Source organism: Mustela nigripes, chromosome 8, assembly GCF_022355385.1.
Source record: "Mustela nigripes isolate SB6536 chromosome 8, MUSNIG.SB6536, whole genome shotgun sequence".
NCBI lineage: Eukaryota > Metazoa > Chordata > Mammalia > Carnivora > Mustelidae > Mustela > Mustela nigripes.
The window spans coordinates 7,719,289-7,738,989 of NC_081564.1; the positions used below are offsets into that span (position 1 = coordinate 7,719,289).

Genomic DNA, 19,701 nt, shown 5'->3' on the forward strand with positions numbered 1-19,701 from the left:
AGGTGGGAAAACTCAACTGAGTTACATCTGAAAAATCAAAATTCAAGAAATTTAGAATTTATTTTGTGAGCAATGAGAAGCACACAAACGATTTGGAATAGGAGAGGCAGGGGCCAGAAAACTCGAGGCTGTTTCCTTATTGAAGGCACAGGGAAACATAGGCCTGAATTAGTCAATGGTGGCAGAGTCGATCCCTACAGTCCATAACGTCAGTGGGTGAGGAGTGCTTGGTGGAGGAAACCAGAAAACCAAAGAATGCACATCGAGACTGAAGCTTGCAGCCTTAGCTTGGCTTCATTTGGGTGTGGCTGTGTACAGTTATGTGCCCACGGTTGCCAGATCTGATTTGGAAGAGAAACTGGATGTCTGGATTTTTATCGTTAAAAAAAAAAAATTTCCCACTTTTTAAACATGGGCTGCTAATTAAAAAAAAAAAAAATTAGAAGCATGTCTGTAGCCTACAGATTTTTACCCCTGGGTAGTTGTGGAGCTGAATGGGAGAGATGTTATTGTAGGTGGGATTTATTATTCATTTGTCCATATGAACTCAGTGTTAATTCAGATGATTGCTATCCTACCAGATGTATATACAAAACATGGTATTCAGTATTAGCAGTATATACTGAAACATTCAAAATAAAGTCTTCATATCCTGATTTCTTTCAATAAAATAACCCTTTTCATAGCATTTTGTATGCCCCAGAGAATTAATACTCTTCATTCCTACTTCCTATAAACTTAATACTAAATTTTTTCTGGAATGTTTGTTACCAGTACTGAGGAATTTTATCTCTATTTTTAGTTATAAGACCCAATTATGAGTGATCAAATCAAATTCATTGTGGACAATCTCAATAAAGAGCCTTTTAGGAAGAACTATAATTTAATCACATTTGATTCCCTGGAGCCAATGCAACTATTGCAAGTTCTCAATGATGTTCTGGCTGAAATTGACCCAAAGGTAAGAATTTTCTCTTTCTTGTGATGAAAAGGATAGCAGGAAAGTCATTTTCTGCCTCTAAATATCTGTGACTCTTGGGCCTTATTTTTCATGCCTGTAAAGTAATAATAAATGATGTTTAAGATTTCTCTACTAGCTTAAAAATTAGATTATCTGGGGCGCCTGGGTGGCTCAATGGGTTAAAGCCTCTGCCTTCAGCTCAGGTCATGATCCCAGGGTCCTGGGATGGAGCCCCACATCGGGCTCTCTGCTCCACGGCGAGACTCCTTCCCCCTCTCTCTCTCTGCCTGCCTCTCTGCCTACTTGGGATATCTGTCCGTCAAATAAATAAATAAATAATCTTTTAAAAATTAGATTATCTGCTTGTACCTTATTTAGAAATTATTTCCCTGTTCCAAACATAAATTGATTTGGTCCTAGAAAGAAAATGCTCTTACAAAAGGTTTTATTGTATTGCAAGTTAGGTCATGTCCCTTATACACTGGTCTTTTCTACTGGATACTTTTTAAGCTTGATATTCTTCTTTTTTTTTTTTTAATTTTTTAAAAAGATTTTTATTTATTTATCAGAGAGAGAGGAAGAAAGCGAGCACAGGCAGACAGAGTTGCAGGCAGAGGCAGAGGGAGAAGCAGGCTCCCTGCTGAGCAAGGAGCCCGATGTGGGACTCCATCCCAGGACGCTGGGATCATGACCTGAGCGGAAGGCAGCTGCTTAACCAACTGAGCCACCCAGGTGCCCCATCTTTTTTTTTTTTTTTTTTAAAGATTTTATTTATTTATTTGACAGAGAGCACAAGTAGGCAGAGCGGCAGGCAGAGGGAGAGGGAGAAGCAGGCTCTCTACCAATGAGGGAGCCCAATGCCAGGCTCAATCCCAGGGGCCTGGGATCATGATCTGAACTGAAGGCAGCCGCTTAACCGACTGAGCCACCCAAGCACCCCAAGCTTGACATTCTTAATACAAATCCTGATCTGACTTGTATGTACCCTCACTTGGAATCTGGGGGCCTCCATACTTAATCTGTTTTATGAGGAGATCATTGTGCCTGTTATGCTCTAGTAGAACAATTTTGTCAGTGAGTTTAAATATTTTTCTTTGTTAGATATACAACAATAACATATTTTTTCAATTTCTTTATCTGTTAGCAAGTTGTTGATATCAGAGAGGAGATGCCAGAGCAAACAGCCAAAAGGATGTTGAGCCTTCTTGGTATCCTTAAATATAAACCTCCAGGAAATGCCACAGACATGTAAGAATTTGATCACATGTTGCTTTCTTAAAGCTGTGCTTGAATATCTACACTTTCATGGGCTACAGTCTTTCTAGGCAATACCTGGTCTCTGCGTCAATGGCTTTAGTACGTCACTGAGTTTCAAAATAATCTTGAACTTTTAATATTATTTTGTCATGTGAAAGTCTTACATGGGTCACTTTTCTCCCCAATCCAAAAAAAAAAAAAAAAAAAAAAAGGCAAATTCCACGATTCCATTTTATCATTTATCTGCCATCCTAGATAAAAATAATCACTTAAACTTGCCCAGTAAATGAAGTATTAAGGCAGACTACCAATTAATGGTTCCAGTACAACCTTCCCCTATAGTCCAGTGATATATTCCAGGCCTAATTTTATGTTTATTGTTGATATACAGAATGACTTTAGAATAGCCTTGGTTTTTTGTGTTGTTTTTTTTTTTTAATAGTCATGGAAAGCCATCAAGAAATTGTAAATAAGGATTTGAGCTTTTATCTCTTTTCAAGGTTTATTTGTTATAAGCCAGGGGTGAAGGATGATCACCTGCTTGTGTTTATTTTCTTTTTATAGGAGTACCTTTCGTCAGGGTCTGGTGATTGGAAGTAAACCTGTAATTTATCCAGTACTCCACTGGCTTCTTCAGAGGACTAATGAACTGAAGAAAAGAGCATATTTAGCTCGTTTTTTAATAAAACTTGAGGTACCAAGTGATTTTCTTCAGGATGAAACTGTGGCTGATACCAATAAACAGGTATACAATACACAAATGGTATTTTTAAACGATCTGTAGATGTCAGGGTGCACATGTTCAAATACCTGTTAATTTCTCTTTAACTTATTTGCTTCTCTTCATTTCCAGGTGGCACCGAAAGGTAAAATGGCTAATAATGTTAAACTATAATCACGTATGAAAATACCGACTTTTGCACACAAATACCATTTCAGTAATAGATAGAAGAAAATCCTGAAATTAGGATTTTAGAGTAATTTATTACTTAGGAAATGTGGGTAGAGAGGATTTTAGGTTTGGGAATGCAGAGCACTTTGCTGATCAGTTAGATGATTATACGATTTGTCATCCAAGTCAGAGAGAAAGGTACTATCATAATAATTACATGAAGGCAAAAGTATAAATTGACACTATCCCAGACAAATCAGGACCTGTGAGCCCCTGAGAGGATTTTGTACAGGCAGAGAAGCTAGGCTTGAGATCTCAGAGGACTTCCCAGTCAGGCAGAAGATAGAGAAAGGGCCAGGAGTTTGAAATTTCGATGTACTTTTCTTCTAGAGATACTGAGTTCTGGCCTTATAGTCTTAAAGCTCTTGACCACTTTTGGGGTGCCTTGGTGGCTCAGTAGGTTAAGCCTCTGACTCTTGTTTTGGCTCAGGTCACTATCGCAGTGTCCTGAGGTCAGGCTTGTGCTCTGCCTGGAGTCTGCTTGGGATTCTCTCCCTTTCCCACTCCCTCCTGCTCTGCTCCCTCCCCTCCCCACTCACAAGTGTCTATGCTCTTTCTTTTTCCTTCAAATAGATAGATAGATAGATAAATTTTTTTGTTTTAAAGTTCTTGACTACTGAGGATTCTGGCTGGTCTGGATCTTGGTCCTGGGATTTCAAAGCACCTTGCTGATCAAAGACTATGGAAAAAGGAGATTCAGGCTTAAGATTTCAAAGGACTTTGAGTTTTTTTTAAAGTGCCTATGTTTAGCCCTCTTTGCTTTTATTCTTGCTATATGCATAGACTGATTGTGCAGTTTGTTGTGAATAGTTTGTCGCTCTATCCCAATAGATTATGAGGTCTGTGAAGATAGGTATCATGCCTTATCCATCTGCATTTTCCTCCAGGGTTTTGTAGAGTTGTTTCTATACAGTATGTGCTTAAAATTGGGATTGAATCAGAACAATCAAAACTAAGTGGTTTTTCATCCGTTTATTTTGTTATTTTGGATAGCCATGACAGTTAGTCAAAACAGAGTCAATATTGATCTCTTAAGACATTTTGGGTGTTGAAAGACTTATGTAAATAATCATATCAAATGTTATAGTAGAGAATCACATGGGAGATGTCATGGGAGAATTACAACAGAAAGAGAGTACCCCAACTCCTACATTTGAAGGCTTTACATAATGTAGAAAATAGAGAAGTGTAAATGTGAAATATTTTCTCCTTCTTACACTCCCCCATCAATCAACTTGATAAAAACTAATTCCTCTGGAAAAAAAACACCTAATTTTTCTGGAGGAAGTTTATTAATAGCTTTTATTAAATATATACAAATAATTAGTAGAAAAATTAATGATAAAGACATGTTTATTCTTGAAACATGTGAGATGTAAATCTAAAATGACTTACACATTTAGCCAGTCATCTAGCACAGAACCTAATAAAAAAATACATGTTGTCTTCCTGAATGAGGAGTTCTAGAATAAATTCTGTCAGTGCTCACAAAAAGTACTATTTTTAAAGAATTTTGGGTAAGAGTTGTGATTTTTCTCATTCATTCAGCTACTTTTTATTGAATATATCAGTGATGCCAGGATCCAGGGATACTAAATTGCACTGGATAATAGGATTCTTGTCCTCTTGACTCTTGCTGTCTAATGGAGGAAGACAGACAAGTAACTAGGCAATTATAATTTTATATGATTTTTATTCTGATATCATGACACTCTGATCTAGAATAAGTATAGGACTAGAGAAGTCTTCTCTGAGGATTGTGGTATCATGCTGAGACCTGACAGATGAACTGAAATTATCCAGGTAATGGATGAGGAAGTCATAGAGTATTCTCAGAGGTAATAGGCTTTGTAAACTGGACGTGGATATTCCAAGGATTGAAAGCTCACCATAGCTGGAGTATAGAATGTGGGTGAGGGAAGTAACCAGAGAGGAAGATGGAGAAGTACTTAATGACCAGATTATACACACCTACTTTTTTTGTGTCTTATATAAATGTTTCAGGATGTATTTTTAATGCTGTTATATAATGATTTAAGTAATCACTATGAGTTAGTTGATAACCTGATGAAGAAAAGTCTCCTGGATCTAGTCATTAGTTTATAATTTTTTAATTTGTCTTTTAGTATGAAGAGCTAATGGAAGCCTTTAAAACTTTGCATAAAGAATGTGAGCAACTTAAGACATCTGGATTTTCTACAGCAGAAATAAGAAGGGTAAAGCAAAGAAAATATAGTAACAATATCTTTTTTAGATTTGAATATTAGTTTTTCCAGCTTGTTTTGTTAATTCAGTATGAGTCTTAAAACTATATGGGAATTAGTGATAGCAAGTGACAGATTTCCTTTTGTCTAAACTTTGCTCATTCTTTACTGAAGAAATTAATGATACCAAGGTAAATTCACAATATGTTCTTATGTACTATATAGATTCCTAACATGGATTTTAAAAAGATTACATTGTGGGTCTACATTGTGGGTCTTTCTTTCTCTCTCTCTCTATATATATGTAGTAAAGAATATATATTACATAAAGTATAAAGTATATATCATATATATATATATATATATATATAATAGAAAATAGAGATGAGAACAAAGAAGATAAAAATCATCCAATTGCTATCCATTCAGGCTTTGTGTGTATATTTATATTGGTAGGTATTTGAGATCATACTATATACATAGTTATTTGTATCTTTCATTTTTAATAATTGCGTGGATATATTCACACTGTTATCTTTCTAAGCATGATTTTTAAAATTTTTCTTTAGAGAGGGAATGGGAGCAGGAGCAGAGGGAGAGAGAGAATCTTAAGTAGGTTCCATGCCAGCTCAGCCCAACATAGAGCTTGATCTCAGAACCCTGAGATAATGACCTGAACAAAAATCAAGGGTTGAGTGCTTTACCAACTGAGCCACCTAAGCACCCCCTAAATACGATTTTTTTTTTTTAATTTTGGTGGTGGTGAAGCAAAAGAAGAAGAGAGAGAATCTCAAGCAGGCTCCACGCCTAGCTCGGAGCCCAACATGGAGCTTGATCTTATGACCCTGAGATCATGACCTGAGCCAAAATCAAAAGTCAGTTGCTTAACCCACTGAGCCATCCAGATGTCCCTCAATATGATTTTTAATTACTAAATAATTTTCCATAGTATAGAAAGGTTAACCATTTTTTGTTTTTTATTTTATTTATTTTATTTATTTTATTTTTGCTATTATATAATGCTATGATCATGATTATCATCTATAAATTTATTTGGGGGTATCTGTAATTGTTTCCTTAGGATAAATTTATAAAAATTAATATTTTTGACACATGTTACTAAATGATCTCCAAAAAAAATTTAACATTTTCACCAGGTATATAGATTCTTTCCCAAATGTATGCTAACTTCACTTTCATGAATTTTGTATTTTTAGAATTCCTGAGTTATTCCATGACATCTTTATTTTCTTAATCAGGAAGCAATAAAAGTTGCTTCCTTAGAGAGGCCTTCCCTGATTCCCTAGATGGATTAATTTCTCCCAATTCTTTTTGTTTCATAATACTCATCACATTTATAATTACTTTAATGTCTGTCTTCCCAACTCTCTTTATGAGGGCAAGGGCCATGGTCTATCTTGTTCATCACCGTATCCCTAGTGCCTTTTTCAGTACTATGCACATAGTAGGTTCTCAATAAGAATTTGTTGAGTGTATCAGGAATGAAAGATAAGCTCACAGTTAGTGGGGAGAAAGACCTATAAATAGGATACTTATGGTATGAAAGAAGAGTGATGGACATTCATCCACTGTTCCTCTGTTATGTCGTGTGAATAAACTGAAATGATGAAATGACCAAGAATCTAATCATTTTATTTTCATTATTGCCAAAGTATTCTTGAACATGTTCTTTTTAGAAAATATGATAAGCAAGAAATAGAAAATAATTCACTCATAATCCCACACTGTAGAGATAAGTACTATTGACATTTTAGTGAATATATTTAAATCTTTTCCTTGTATTGTGCTATATATAAATGTTGTAATCTGCATCTTTCAGGCAATGTCATACCATGAGTTTCTCTGTTATTAAACATTCTTCTGCATAATTTATAATGACTTTCATGGTATTGTGCTATAGTTAATTTAGTAATTCTCAGACATTTGGTAATTTACACATTTTAGATATGACTAACATCTGTGAGACTCCTCGTAGAGAAGTCTTTGACCTTCCATGTGTATTTTATTAGGACAAATTCCCAGACATGGAATTACCAGACTTGATGGTATATATATATGGAATACACCACATGGTATATATGTTGTGTGTGTATGTGTATATATATGTATGTTTAAGACTTTTGATACTGTTCTTCCGTACCATGCCACCAGTGGTAAGAGTGCCTAGTTCCTCAGATCCTAACAATACTGAATACTATGTATATTTTTCTCTTTAGTTTACTGTGATAGTTAGGCTATTAGTTTGAGTTTAGGAAGGAATTTTTGTTTTCACTAGAAAATATTATGGGGCTGATTAAAAGGAAGGCTATTTATTTTTGAAGTCTTTAGTTTTAGGAAGGGAATTGGTTAATTGGCAAAAACAGACACAAATTTTTGTCTTGAAAACACCATAGCCTTAAAAATAATTTTGATGGGCAATTGGCAGAATATATAGTTTGATATTTAACAGAACAGATGGCATGTCAGCCGCTGTTGCTCATGGTTTTAGACCTGTACACTTTCCATTATAGAAGACTTTTGAAAAACTGTGTGTCCATATTTGGAATCAGAACACAAATGTGCTGGTTGGCAGCTTTACCTTGCTACGTTATAACCTGTTTTGGTTGCTTTTCTAAATGAACACTAAGCTGCCAAATAAATTATCCTGCATAAAGAACCCTAGGGGGAAATAAAATAAAACCCTTTATCCAAAAGAGGATCTTTGTTCCTTAACGATCTGGTTTTAAGTAGGAAAATGGCTGATGCACAATCATATGAAAATTTTATTTGAATCTACAAAGAATGTTTTTTTCTTATAATGTCTCCTTGACTACTTTTTAGGATATCAGTGCAATGGAGGAAGAAAAGGATCAGCTCATTAAGAGAGTTGAACGTTTGAAGAAAAGGGTAAGACAAGACTTAGCTCTGTAAGACTTTGGCCTCAAGTCCCAAGGACTTGCAAAGATTTAGGAATGGTAATAAGGATTAAGCAAGGCATGGGTGTACATCTGAGGATCGGCTCAAATAACATTGACAGAAGGGGAATCTCCCTAGGCAGTAGCCCAGAACTTTGAGAGACCTGGAGTCTGGAACTTTACTGTCATCTCTAGGGAGTACTGTTTGCCAAAAAGAAATGATAAGTGGATGTCTGAGTCACATGACACGCTAATTTCTTCCTTGAACTTGACAGTAACATGTACTACTTATTCTCTTACTGTAGGTGGAGACAGTTCAGAATCATCAACGGATGCTTAAAATAGCAAGGCAACTTCGAGTTGAAAAAGAGAGAGAAGAATTTCTTGCACAACAGAAACAGGAACAAAAGAATCAGGTATCCTCATAAAAGTTTATATTCTCATAATGAAAGAAATAGTTCCTTTTGATCGTTCAAATGTAAAGAAAAAAGAGTTCTACAATTGTAGAAGTTTGTTTACAGGATGGAATACTCTTAAGAGGATTTTGTGGCACCAACAGCAGTAATACTATTATTGGGGTTCTGTACCCAGTTTGTATCTCTATACTACCTTTTGGCCTGTGTCTAACTCCTGTTGACCCAACATTACAGAGCATTCGTTGTAAGCATTAAGATTAACTGCTCATAAAACTCATAGGGTGGGTGGCTCAGTGGGTTAAGCCTCTGCCTTCGGCTCAGGTCGTGATCCATGTCCTGGGATCGAGCCCCGAATCAGGCTCCCTGCATGGCGGAGAGCCTGCTTCTTCCTCTCCCTCTGCTTGCTCCCCCTGCGTGTGCTTGTTCTCTCTGTCAAATGAATAAATAAAATCTTAAAAAAAAAATTATAGCATCTCTAAATAGTGTCCTGAGATTCTGGGGCTATAAGAATATCTATTTTTTATTCTGCTGGTCACAGTATCCACTACAGTTTATTCCCGTGGCAAATAAGCAAATAATGAAAAGACTCAAAATCAACCATACTCCACATTTTTAGACTTTGCCTTAAGGCAAAAATAATTTGGCTAGAAAGGATTACTTCTATTTTATTAAAAATCTATCTTAAAACTGAGTAGGCATATACATTAAAAATATACTTCAAATCAGCTCCATTTCCTATTCAATAAGATGTTTGACTCTTTTGGAACTTGACTTGGCATCGTGGTGGTTCCACTGTGCCAGTAAGCTGCATTGCTTGGGCCCTGAATGGTACTTAGCATCAGGGTCTTATTCTAGGACATCATTTGTGAGAATGCTAATATTTCTTAGAATTAAGAAAACGAGGTTAGGGGCACCTGGCTGGCTTAGTTGGTGGAGTGTGCAGCTTTTGATCTCCGGATTATGGGTTCAGGCCACACATTGAATGTAGAGATTACTTAAAAAGAAAAAAAGAAGAGAAAAAAAGAAAACCGTGTTATAACAAGTAAAGCCTGGTGTGTATATTTCTTTACCAAGTATTTTTCCTTAATTACTAACTACAGCCAATAACTAAAGATTGACTTTCTGAAAGCTTTTTTTTAAAAAAAGCTTTACATGAAAAAGTATTGAGAAAACCAGTTACATTTTGGGCTCAACATAGTAATTTTCTTAGTTCTTATTATTTATTCTTTTTACATCACAAGAATTGTGTGGAACTTGTATTTTTCTTTGCTTGTCTATGTGAGTGGTAGGTTTCAATAGACTAAGCAAATAATGGATCTATTTGTATTTTAAAGCTATTTCATGCAGTGCAGAGACTGCAAAGAGTACAAAATCAGCTGAAAAGTATGCGCCATGCAGCAGCAGATGCAAAGCCTGAAAGTAAGTGGAAACTATTATATAATACAGATGATCAGAGAATATTAGTTTAAGTCAGTAGTTTTCCTTAAAGCAGTCAACTCACATTAATTAATTATAGTCTAGTGATAGCTAAGCATTTTAGAGTGTCATTTCCTAGTTGATGAATGAGAGCTCTGTTGAAGACATCCTTTAGTTTTTACCTGGAATTTTATACTTCCCATTCACTGTTTGGTCAGAGAGTGAAGGGTGTGAAAACCACCATGGACGGAGGCTTTCTGATGAAGGAGCATATGAAACACTTAGGATGGACACTAGCAAAAAGATGGGTGGGGAATAATTGTTTTAGAGCCTGGGCTTACAAAAAAAAAAAAAAAAAAAAAAGGAGTAAAATGTTGGACCCTTAAAGCTGAGTGTTTATTCATATATTGGGTAGTGCTAATGACATGGGTATCCCTGGCTCTGTTGTCATATTAGCTTTACTTAGAAGATAAATTATTGTAATATTTCCAGATTATACCACCCAACCCATCCTAGGTATTTTTAAAGTTTTTTTGTTCATCAGAAGGGAGACCGTGTAAATTGGAAAAGCAGTGGAAAGCTCTCATTGGTACTAGAGAAATATTTCAGTATAAAAATCTAACTATTCAAGGATTAATTCATCTTTCTGTAGTATTATATGAAATATTATACTCTTAAGCTGTGAGTCTTAGAGTAAAAATGATAGACAGTAACAAGTGTTGGCAACAGTGTGGAGAAAATGGGACTCTCATATGTTTCTGGTGGGAGTATAAAATGTGTGACTGCTTTGAAAAACATATCTGGCAATTCCCCAGAATGTTAAACAGAGTTACCATGACCCAGCAGTTTCATTCCTAGGTATCTACCCAAGGGAATTGAAAACCTGTGTCCACACAAACATTTTTACACAAATGTTCACAACAGCCTTATTCATAATAGCCAAAAGGTGAAAACAACTCAAATGTCCCTGAACTGATGAGTGAGTAAATAAAATGTGCTGTATCCACACAATGGAATGCAAAGGCATGAAGTACCGATACATACTATGACATGTATGAACCTCAAAAACATGTTATGTGAAAGAAATTAGTCACAAAAGACCATATATTGTAAGAGTCCCATCTGTATGAAATGTCCAGAATAAGCAAATCTAGAAAGATAAAATCAAACTAGTGATTACCTGGGGGTAGGGGGTTATAGGAGAACACAGCTGTGTGTATGTGTGGTGTGGGGAGGAAGGGAATGCTAATTAGCATAGAGCTGCTTTCCAAGCCAATAAAAATGTTCTAAAATTGATTGCGGTGAATTTACTAAAAACCATTGAATTTACTAAAAACCATTGAATTATACACTTTTCTATGGCATGTAATGTATATCTCAATAAAGTTTTTGAAAGAGATAATACAGTATATCCTTAATTCTAGACACTTATTCTTTCCCATTTTAATTGTTTTTGCCTTTGGGATACATCTCACATTTTACATACACTTTTACCATGGTATTTATTACTTTATCAGTGGTATCTCAGCACCAAGGAAATACGGTATATTTAATTAATATTTGAAAAACCAGTGTAGTGTTGCCTACAAAGTACATGGTTAGTACATGTTAATTAGCGGCTTTCCATAGACTTTCTTACACCTCTTAGTCTTACAATTCAGATTCAAGCAATACCTGGAAGTTGCCAGGCATTTAGTTGTTGGGGTCATTTCATTCTTCATTCACTAAGTTTTCACTTTTTAGGAGAATGTTAATTTTTAGGACAAAGAAAATACTTGTTTTATGATTTTTTTCTCCTTAGTATAATCTCTATCTTTTTAGCATATGTTCTTTGGATTTGATGTGGGTTCCTTCACAATTTACTGCAATAAAGTAAGATAAATCTTCAAAAGAAACCCATTATATATAGTCATTTAAAAATTAATATCAATAAGTAATTTGTATAGGCCTACTCTTACTAAAAGTATTAGAACTTACCATTAATAGTGGATTTTTTTTTAAATGAAGGTAACATGTATAAGAATGGAAAGTTTGGTATGCAGAAAAACAATTAATCAGTACAGTTTAATACAATTTAAAATGTTCACCTGAAAATGTGTTTCTGTAGTATCTGTTATCCTCAATCTTACTAGGTTAGATATTTCTTGCTATTATGTTTTAATTCTGACAACTAAACAAAATATCCAAAGATGTTTATAGGTTTAGCAACATTTCATTTTTTTATTTGAATTGTTAGTTTTTTATTTTTCTTTGGCTTTCTAGGCTAAAGAAAAATTGTTTGGGCCAGGAAATACATAATTATTCACTTAGTAATAAAATTCACAAATAAAATTGTATTTTATGCATTTCTTGAAATGTCGGTATAACATTAATATAAGTAATATTGCTGCTAAATAATAAAATCAGTCGCATTGTTAAGTACTAATAGAAATAATTGGCTCAAACCTACAGTGCATTAATTCAGTATTTGTTGAACATCTACTACATGTCAGGAACTATGCCGGGTGCTAGGAATAGAAAGAAAAGAGACTTAGGTTCTCACAGTTTAATACAGAACGGCAGGCAGTGAACAGTGATAACGCAGCTTTACAAATTTGCTGATGAAGCTCAGCACATGATCCTGTGAGAACAAAGAGGCAAAGCACCAAACCCTATCACAGACTCAAATGGCTTCCTGGATGAAGTGGCCCCCGAGTTAAATTCACGTTGGAAAGCGAAGGAGTACAAGACATTCCGTGCCAAGGCACAGTGACCTGAAAGAACATACAAATAGGAGATGAAGGAGAGAGAGAGAAAAGGGTAGGCTCCTTCTGACTGCTTATCTTTGAAAAGGAGGCAAGAGAGGGAGGGAGCGTACAAATGAATGAGGAAGATAGTGCCCTGCCTAGACAGTGAGAGGGTAGTAGCGTGGGGTGATTGTGTGCTGCGGAAGAGAGTCAGTCAGACAATCGGAGACTGAAGATCTAGGAGGAAAAGGTGAGAAGGGATAGCTGCCTTTCCCGTGGGCCGTACACTGAATGTTCTGCAGCAGTTGTTGGCATTATCTCAATCTGACTCAATTCAACCCTAGACTAGTCACCGAGTCATAATTGTTCTATTTCCAGGCCCTAGCATGCTAAATTATACACAAGAGGCCTTTAGTAAATGGTCTGTTAAGTAGTTAGGAGGTAGGAGTAGAGACCAAATCCCTGGATAGGAACAGAATGATCATTTCCACAGATAGGAGGGGAGTTAAAGTAAGAAAAAAATGGCTGAAAGCATAAAAATAAGATATTATGTATGCAATATATGTTCTTTGGGGGTGGGGAGCAGCAAGTAGAGAAGTTCTTGCTTTGTTGATATCTTTCTGAAAGACAGCCTTAAGGGTTGTATTCAACAGCCTGGGAAAAGAGTAGATGAAATATGTTTAATTGCTCCAGGTATTTCCTTTAAGAAGGTCTATCTAAACTTTTTAACGAAAAATGACTTATGGAAAGTTTCCATTTATATAAATAAAAATTATTTTTAGTGTAGGAATGTGCTTTGTATTTTTTCACAGTAACAGCCATATTATAAAACACTCATGGAAGTTAATTCATCTTTATACTCTACACTTTCATGAGATTTATTATATAAAAGAAGCTACTCATTAAACTATAGTAAGGCCAGTGGGATGTTTCCAGAGGGTTTTTAATCCAAAGTTTGCTGCGATCTTAGTAACCTTATGTTTAATTTCACCAGGATTTTGAAAGATAATTTTTTAAAAGCTACATAGAACATATGACTACTTTATAAGGTCTTAAGTTAAAACTATTAAGAGAAGATTTTAAAATGTAAGAGAACCCTGTTTTTACATTTTTTTTAAACATTTGTACTGAGGTAAAATGGACATATAATAAACAGCACATATCTGAGGTGTACACCTGATAAATTTTGACATAATGTACAGACTGTAAAGCGCAGAGCCTTAATCAAGATAATAAATGCACCCATCACCCCCAAATATTTTCTTGTGTCCTTTGTGAAAGCTCGTTTTTGCCCTTTTCTGTCCCTCTATCTATTCCCAGGCAACCTCTAATCTCCTTTTTGTCACTATAGATGAATTTGTATTTTCTAAAATTTGAATCTCTCTTATTTTTTTTAAGATTTATATTTCTTTATTGGAGAGAGAACGTGAGAAGCAGACTCCTGCTAAGGGAGAAGTCTGACCACGGGCTTGATCTCACCACCCTGAGATCATGACCTGAGCCAAAATCGAGTCAAATGCTCAACCAAAAGAGCAACCCAGATGTCCCAAATCTTTCTTTCATCTAGGGAAAATAACATTTAAGACTTTTAAATCTTTAAAAACATTTAAGTTTGATTCTTTACATCTCTGATTACATGTAGTTTAAGAACTTAAAAGATGGAAGAACTAGGCACCCAATAGCCAAAGAAGCCAGGATATAGATTTAATCGGAAACCACATAGGAATGACTGCCTAATTATTAATCTGAGTCATTAAACACTTTCTCTTCGCTCCCTTTCCCCAGTCCCTTAAAAAGGGGGGAAATTGTAGGGATGAATAGAAAACTTGTGATTTTGCCATTAATAAATTTTTACATGTTAATATATGGTTAGCACAACAGAACTAAAAATAATGTTAAGGCTTTGGGCCAAACTTATTATGCAATCTACCTACGTAGATTACATAAACCGGAAATCCAGTGTTTTAAAAAGTCAAGCCAGAATTTGTAAATGTGTAATGGAAAGATCTGAAATAAACTTTTTAAAGCTCTTTAGGCTGAGAATTTATAACAAAACCATTATTCACCAAAAATCTGTATGTGTATATATTTACGTACTCTACCAAAATAAGAAAACTTGTTAAATATTTAAAGTATAATTTAAGTTACCACTTACCATAAGCTAATATTTTACAATATCAAAACTACCAAACACAGAAAGCCAAAAATGTTTATGAATGTAGATAATTTCTTTTTTCTTTTTTTTTTGCATTTTAACTTGTATTTTACTTTATTTTTTAATTTTTTAAATTTTTTTAAAGATTTTATTTATTTGACAGAGAGAGACAGACAGACAGACAGACAGACATCACAAGTAGGCAGAGAGGCAGGCAGAGAGAAGGGGAAGCAGGCTGTCTGCTGAATAGAGAGCCGCATGCGGGGCCCGATGCTCTATCCCAGGACCCTGAGATCATGACCTGAGCTGAAGGCAGAAGCTTAACCCACTGAGCCACCCAGGCGCCCTTAACTTGTATTTTAGTAATGTTTTCATTGGTTTGAAACTGACAAAGTATGATGTATTACCATTTATGAAGTAGTAGAATAGAAATATAAATTGCACCAGAAGTATTATGACAGGAGGCGAGTAAATGGCCACTTATAGAAGAAGGAATCTGGGTGAATTGTCATTTGTGTTGCCATTTGTGTTACGGACTGCTTAAATACTGCGAAGGCAAAATATGACCCGAAAGAGATCCTGCTCTGCAGATGTTATTTTTGTTTGTTGCAAAGTATAAAAAGAATTAGGTAATAATTTGGAAAGATCATAATATTACTTTTTCTATAATTATGGTAATGTCATTCTGTGTAAATTGTCCTCTTTATCATTCTGATTAACATCAAATGATTTCAATGGTGGGGCCTCCTGGCTGGCTTGGTCAGAGAATTGTGTGACTCTTGATCTTGGGGTTGTGAGTTTAGCCCCATGTTGGGTGTAGAGGTTACTTTTTAAAAATGGGAAAAAAATTTCAATGGTCAATTTTTAATTATATAGATTGCTTTTGATACATATGCCTATTATTCAGGTCTTCGATTTTAAAGTGTACAAAGTATCACTATACCAACTCTCTTGGGCTGAATATTTATTTTATTTTTAAAGGTTTAATGAAGAGGCTAGAGGAGGAGATAAAATTTAATTCTTATATGGTTACTGAAAAATTTCCTAAAGAATTAGAAAGCAAGAAAAAAGAATTGCATTTTTTACAAAAAGTGGTTTCAGAGCCTGCAATGGGCCAGTCTGATCTTCTTGAGCTTGAATCTAAAGTAAGTGACAATCATCTTCTTTTTATAGATCCCAATTTTATCTCATCCCCAGTCCTGTGAAAATGATATGAACTGCTTTCTGTAGTGTCCTACTCTTGACTCAAATTAACCTGTGCTGAGTTGACGGTTTTATGAAGAGTTCTTTTGAGCAATTGTAGCTTGTAATGCTGTTACTTAAATCCACATGATGTTATAAAGACTTAGTCAACTGATTAGGAAACTAAGTAACTTGAAAATGTAAATTAAAGTGTTTGACTTATAGGTTTATGTATTTGTAATATAATCATTTAGATGGTAAATTTTAAAATATTTTGCATAAAACATTAATTTTTATTTCCAAAAATAATAATATAGCAATTTTATATTTAAAGCTAAAATATTTGTATTAGTCTTTTATGCTTGCTTTGGAATTACTGAACTTTTTTGTAATGCTTATTGAAACCTGGTTTTATGTTATAACATTTTTGTTCCATAGAAATAAAGCACCAATCAAGTGTGTATTCTTAAAAAATAACAAATATGACAATGAATTCTATGATTTTGATTTGCTAATCCTTTAATGTGCTTAATTACCACTATACGTAAATACATAATTCTAACTACCTTATTCTTTTCATTTTCTTATAGAAATTACATGTCCAAGTGTGATTTGGCTCAAATTTAATGTCATGGAATTAAAGGGAGAACTCTAGTCTTTTCAAAGGATAGATATACTGAAAGCCAGGGAGTTTTGTTTTTTTTTTTTAAATTACTTGAGGGACTGTATGCTTCTGTTGGCTTTATTCACTTCTATTTTATTACCTTTGATAAAGGAGTAATGAGTAGCATAAATGACAACTATCATCAAATCACAGATCACAGAAGGGTTTTTAGATGTCATCATGTCAACTCTCAGTTGGGTTCATGAATTCCTCGCACTAAATCCCTGGGGAATGTTAGTCTGGATTTGCTTTATCAATTGCAGTGACTTGAAAGTCATGTTAGGTAAGGGGTAATTTCAGATTTGTAGAAATTGTCTTTCTGACAATAATGTATAAATATTTCACGTAGAATTTTTTAGTATAATTTAAACATGAATGGCTATATAAGGAATCAAAATGTGTAAATACATATTATGAACTATGAAATGTAAATTTTCTAAAAATAATCATAACAACCCACTTAAAACATTAACGAACCTGTTCCTTCCATGAAATCACTGATGATAAGAACAGTAAATTCAAAGCTTGGTTTGGCCAAATGTCCCTTAGTTTGTGTAATCATAGGAAGAGTTTTAACTTTCTTTACTTTCATACTGTTTTAGATAAATGAAATAAACGCACAGATCAATCAGCTGATTGAAAAGAAAATGATGAGAAATGAGCCAATTGAAGGCAAACTCTCACTGTATAGGCAACAGGTGAGACCACTGTTTTGCCCCTCATATTTAGATCTTTTATCTTTTGGTGAACATCTTTGTAAAAATGCCGGGCTGTGTTGTGGATAGTCTTAGAGTAAGAAGGAAGTAAAGAATAAATATTTTTCTGTTATTGCTAATCTCCAGATTATAACAGAAATTTTGTGGAAAAGCCACAAAACATGCATGTTCAAGTTTGAAATTCAGTACACATGATCATGCTTAGTTTCCTTACCGTCTGCCAGCTGTGGTAATAGAGCACTTTGTGTTTTTATCTCTTGGGTGTTAAACTTGATTTTTTTTAAATGAAAGCTTACCTTAAGTGGTATAAAATCAAAATATTTGTAATCTTTAATGAATTAAAGGCAATATATCTTTTCAGGTTTCAAGTTAGTTTGCAAGTATAGAATAAGTTAAATTTTAGTGTCTAGGCATTTATCATTTAATCCACAGCTATAAGATTGGGAGGGTATAAATGTTGTTCTGTATTTCTAGACAAACGCTTCAAATGAAAGCCATAGATTATCTGACAACAACCCAGTCAGGAGTTTCGTGTGATGAGCATTCTGTAACATTAGTATCACAGATACTAAATTTTCTTTTTTAGATGCTAAAATTTTTAAAAACCTTTTTATACTGGAGAATTTAAACTGTATACAAAGGTAGAGAAAATAGTTCAGTAAACCCTGCGTCCCAGGCTATAACAATCATGGCCATTCTTGTTTCACTATACCTCAGACCAATAATAGTAATCTAGTTTTTTTAAAGCAAATCTTAGACTTTATATCATTTCATCTATAAATATTTCAGAATGTATGTCTAAAAAATAAAGGCTTAAAAATCTTAATAGCATACCACATCTGAAAAATGTCATAATTCCTTGATATTGGCAAATATCCGGTGTTCATATTTCCTGGATTTTCTTTCTTCCTTCCTTCCTTCCTCTGTTCCTGTCTTTCCTTCCTTCCTTCCTTCTTTTGTTGCTCTGTTTTAATTGGGATACTTACAGGATTCATACACTGCATTTCATTGATATGTTTAAGTATCTTTTAATTCGTAGCTTCTCTTTGCCACTTATTTATCTATTTAATAGTTTTCTTGCAGTTAATTTATTTGAAGAAACTTGTTTATCCTTTAATAGTGTCCTGTTGATACCATTGATTCCTTCTTTGTTTATCAGCAGGATTGCCTCTATAAAAGAAACCTCTCATCAACATTTTGATTAAACTGAACTATAGTTCATTTAGGAAAGACAAGCTACATACTTGATTCTTTAACAGTTTTCCAAGAGAATTGGTTTCCTCAAGTCATTTTCATTCTCCATCAATTAAGATAGTTTTTCATTTTTTTAGTTGCTTATTTACTTAATGTCATTATGAATCATTGATGTAATTATATTTGGTAAGTTTAAGACATTTTCCTTAATGATGCTCAAATTGTCCCATTTTTGGCCACTATGAGGTTTTTCAAGTAACTTCTGATTCCTTTTTTTTTTTTTTTAAAGATTTTATTTATTTATTTGACAGACAGAGATCACAAGGAGGCAGAGAGGCAGGCAGAGAGAGAGAGAGAGAGAGAGAGAGGGAAGCATGCTTCCTGCGGAGCAGAGAGCCCGATGCAGGGCTCGATCCCAGGACCCTGAGATCATGACCTGAGCCGAAAGGCAGCAGCCCAAACCACTGAGCCACCCAGGCGCCCCCCCCTTTTTTTTGTTTTTTTTAAAGATTTTGTTTATTTATTTGACAGAGAGAAATTACAAGTACACTGAGAGGCAGGCAGAGAGAGAGAGAGAAGGAAGCAGGCTCCCTGCTGAGCAGAGAGCCCGATGCGGGACTCGATCCCAGGACCCTGAGATCATGACCTGAGCCGAAGGCAGCGGCTTAACCCACTGTGCCACCCAGGCGCCCCAACTTCTGATTTCTTTTTAAGATTCTATTTGTCAGGCACCTGGGTGGCTCAGTGGGTTAAAGCCTCTGCCTTCAGCTCAGGTCATGATCTTAGGGTCCTGGGATCAAGCCCTGCATTGGGTTCTCTGCTTGGCGGGGAGCCTGCTTTCCCCCCTACCCCCCGCCTGCTTCTCTGTCTACTTGTGATCTCTGTCAAAAAAAAAAAAAAAAAAGATTCTATTTGTCTTTGATAATGTCTTTGCTTTCTGGTA

At 34.9% G+C, this 19,701-nt stretch overlaps 1 protein-coding gene across 1 annotated transcript in view; it reads left to right on the top strand.

Moving 5' to 3' along the window:
• IFT81 (intraflagellar transport 81) overlaps nucleotides 1-19,701 on the top strand; it is a 194,147-nt gene that overhangs the window by 112,286 nt on the left and 62,160 nt on the right. The window contains exons 4-12 of the mRNA XM_059408391.1: nucleotides 803-961; nucleotides 2,106-2,209; nucleotides 2,783-2,963; nucleotides 5,297-5,386; nucleotides 8,216-8,281; nucleotides 8,595-8,705; nucleotides 10,040-10,124; nucleotides 15,984-16,147; nucleotides 17,451-17,546. Of these exons, the coding sequence (XP_059264374.1) occupies nucleotides 818-961; nucleotides 2,106-2,209; nucleotides 2,783-2,963; nucleotides 5,297-5,386; nucleotides 8,216-8,281; nucleotides 8,595-8,705; nucleotides 10,040-10,124; nucleotides 15,984-16,147; nucleotides 17,451-17,546 (1,041 nt within the window). The 5' untranslated portion in view covers nucleotides 803-817. The remainder of the gene's footprint in view (nucleotides 1-802; nucleotides 962-2,105; nucleotides 2,210-2,782; nucleotides 2,964-5,296; nucleotides 5,387-8,215; nucleotides 8,282-8,594; nucleotides 8,706-10,039; nucleotides 10,125-15,983; nucleotides 16,148-17,450; nucleotides 17,547-19,701) is intronic.